The 481-nt window shown below is 71.1% G+C and overlaps 1 protein-coding gene across 1 annotated transcript in view; it reads right to left on the reverse strand.

The window, feature by feature from the left end:
* The window catches only part of LOC119104453 (2-oxoglutarate dehydrogenase, mitochondrial), a 53,456-nt gene extending 53,227 nt beyond the window's left edge, over positions 1-229 (reverse strand). Inside the window, exon 1 of the mRNA XM_037228153.1 lies at positions 186-229. Within this exon, the coding sequence (XP_037084048.1) occupies positions 186-227 (42 nt within the window). The 5' untranslated portion in view covers positions 228-229. The remainder of the gene's footprint in view (positions 1-185) is intronic.
* Between the last annotated feature and the right edge of the window lie 252 nt (positions 230-481).

A 481-nucleotide genomic window follows, 5' to 3' on the forward strand; every position in this document is an offset into this window, starting at 1 on the left:
CCGGGTCCCGACGGCGACTACTGGTGCTGGACTACAACACGTCTCAACTGTCATGGCGCCCCACGCGGCACGTTGCCAGACTCCAAGACTCCAGCGGCCGGCCAATGATCCCCATAGAACAGCGTGCGTCCCACAGGGCGGCCCGGTGCCGTCACCAGACGCGCCGCGGGCGTGACGTCACTCACCGCGTGTACGGCAGCCGGGTCTCGCAGCCACTGGACGTACATCTCCTCGACGTAGCTGGAGGATGTGCCGTTGATGAAGGGTTCTGCGGCGGCGGCGCTGGCGGCGGCGGCGGCGGCGCCGCGCTCCGGCAGCGGGCCGGGGTGACGAGACAGCGTCGGCAGCTGCCGGCCCCGCCAGCCGGCCAGCTGCAGCTGCAGCTGCCGCAGCGTCCGGGCTCGGTGCATGGCCGGCAGACGGCTGAGGGGGGTGGTCGTCAGTCCCGCACACAGGAGCACAGGCTAGTGATGGAGGCAGG

This window comes from Pollicipes pollicipes, unplaced genomic scaffold, assembly GCF_011947565.3.
Source record: "Pollicipes pollicipes isolate AB1234 unplaced genomic scaffold, Ppol_2.1 Scaffold_6052;HRSCAF=7182_pilon_pilon_pilon, whole genome shotgun sequence".
NCBI classification, from domain to species: domain Eukaryota; kingdom Metazoa; phylum Arthropoda; class Thecostraca; order Pollicipedomorpha; family Pollicipedidae; genus Pollicipes; species Pollicipes pollicipes.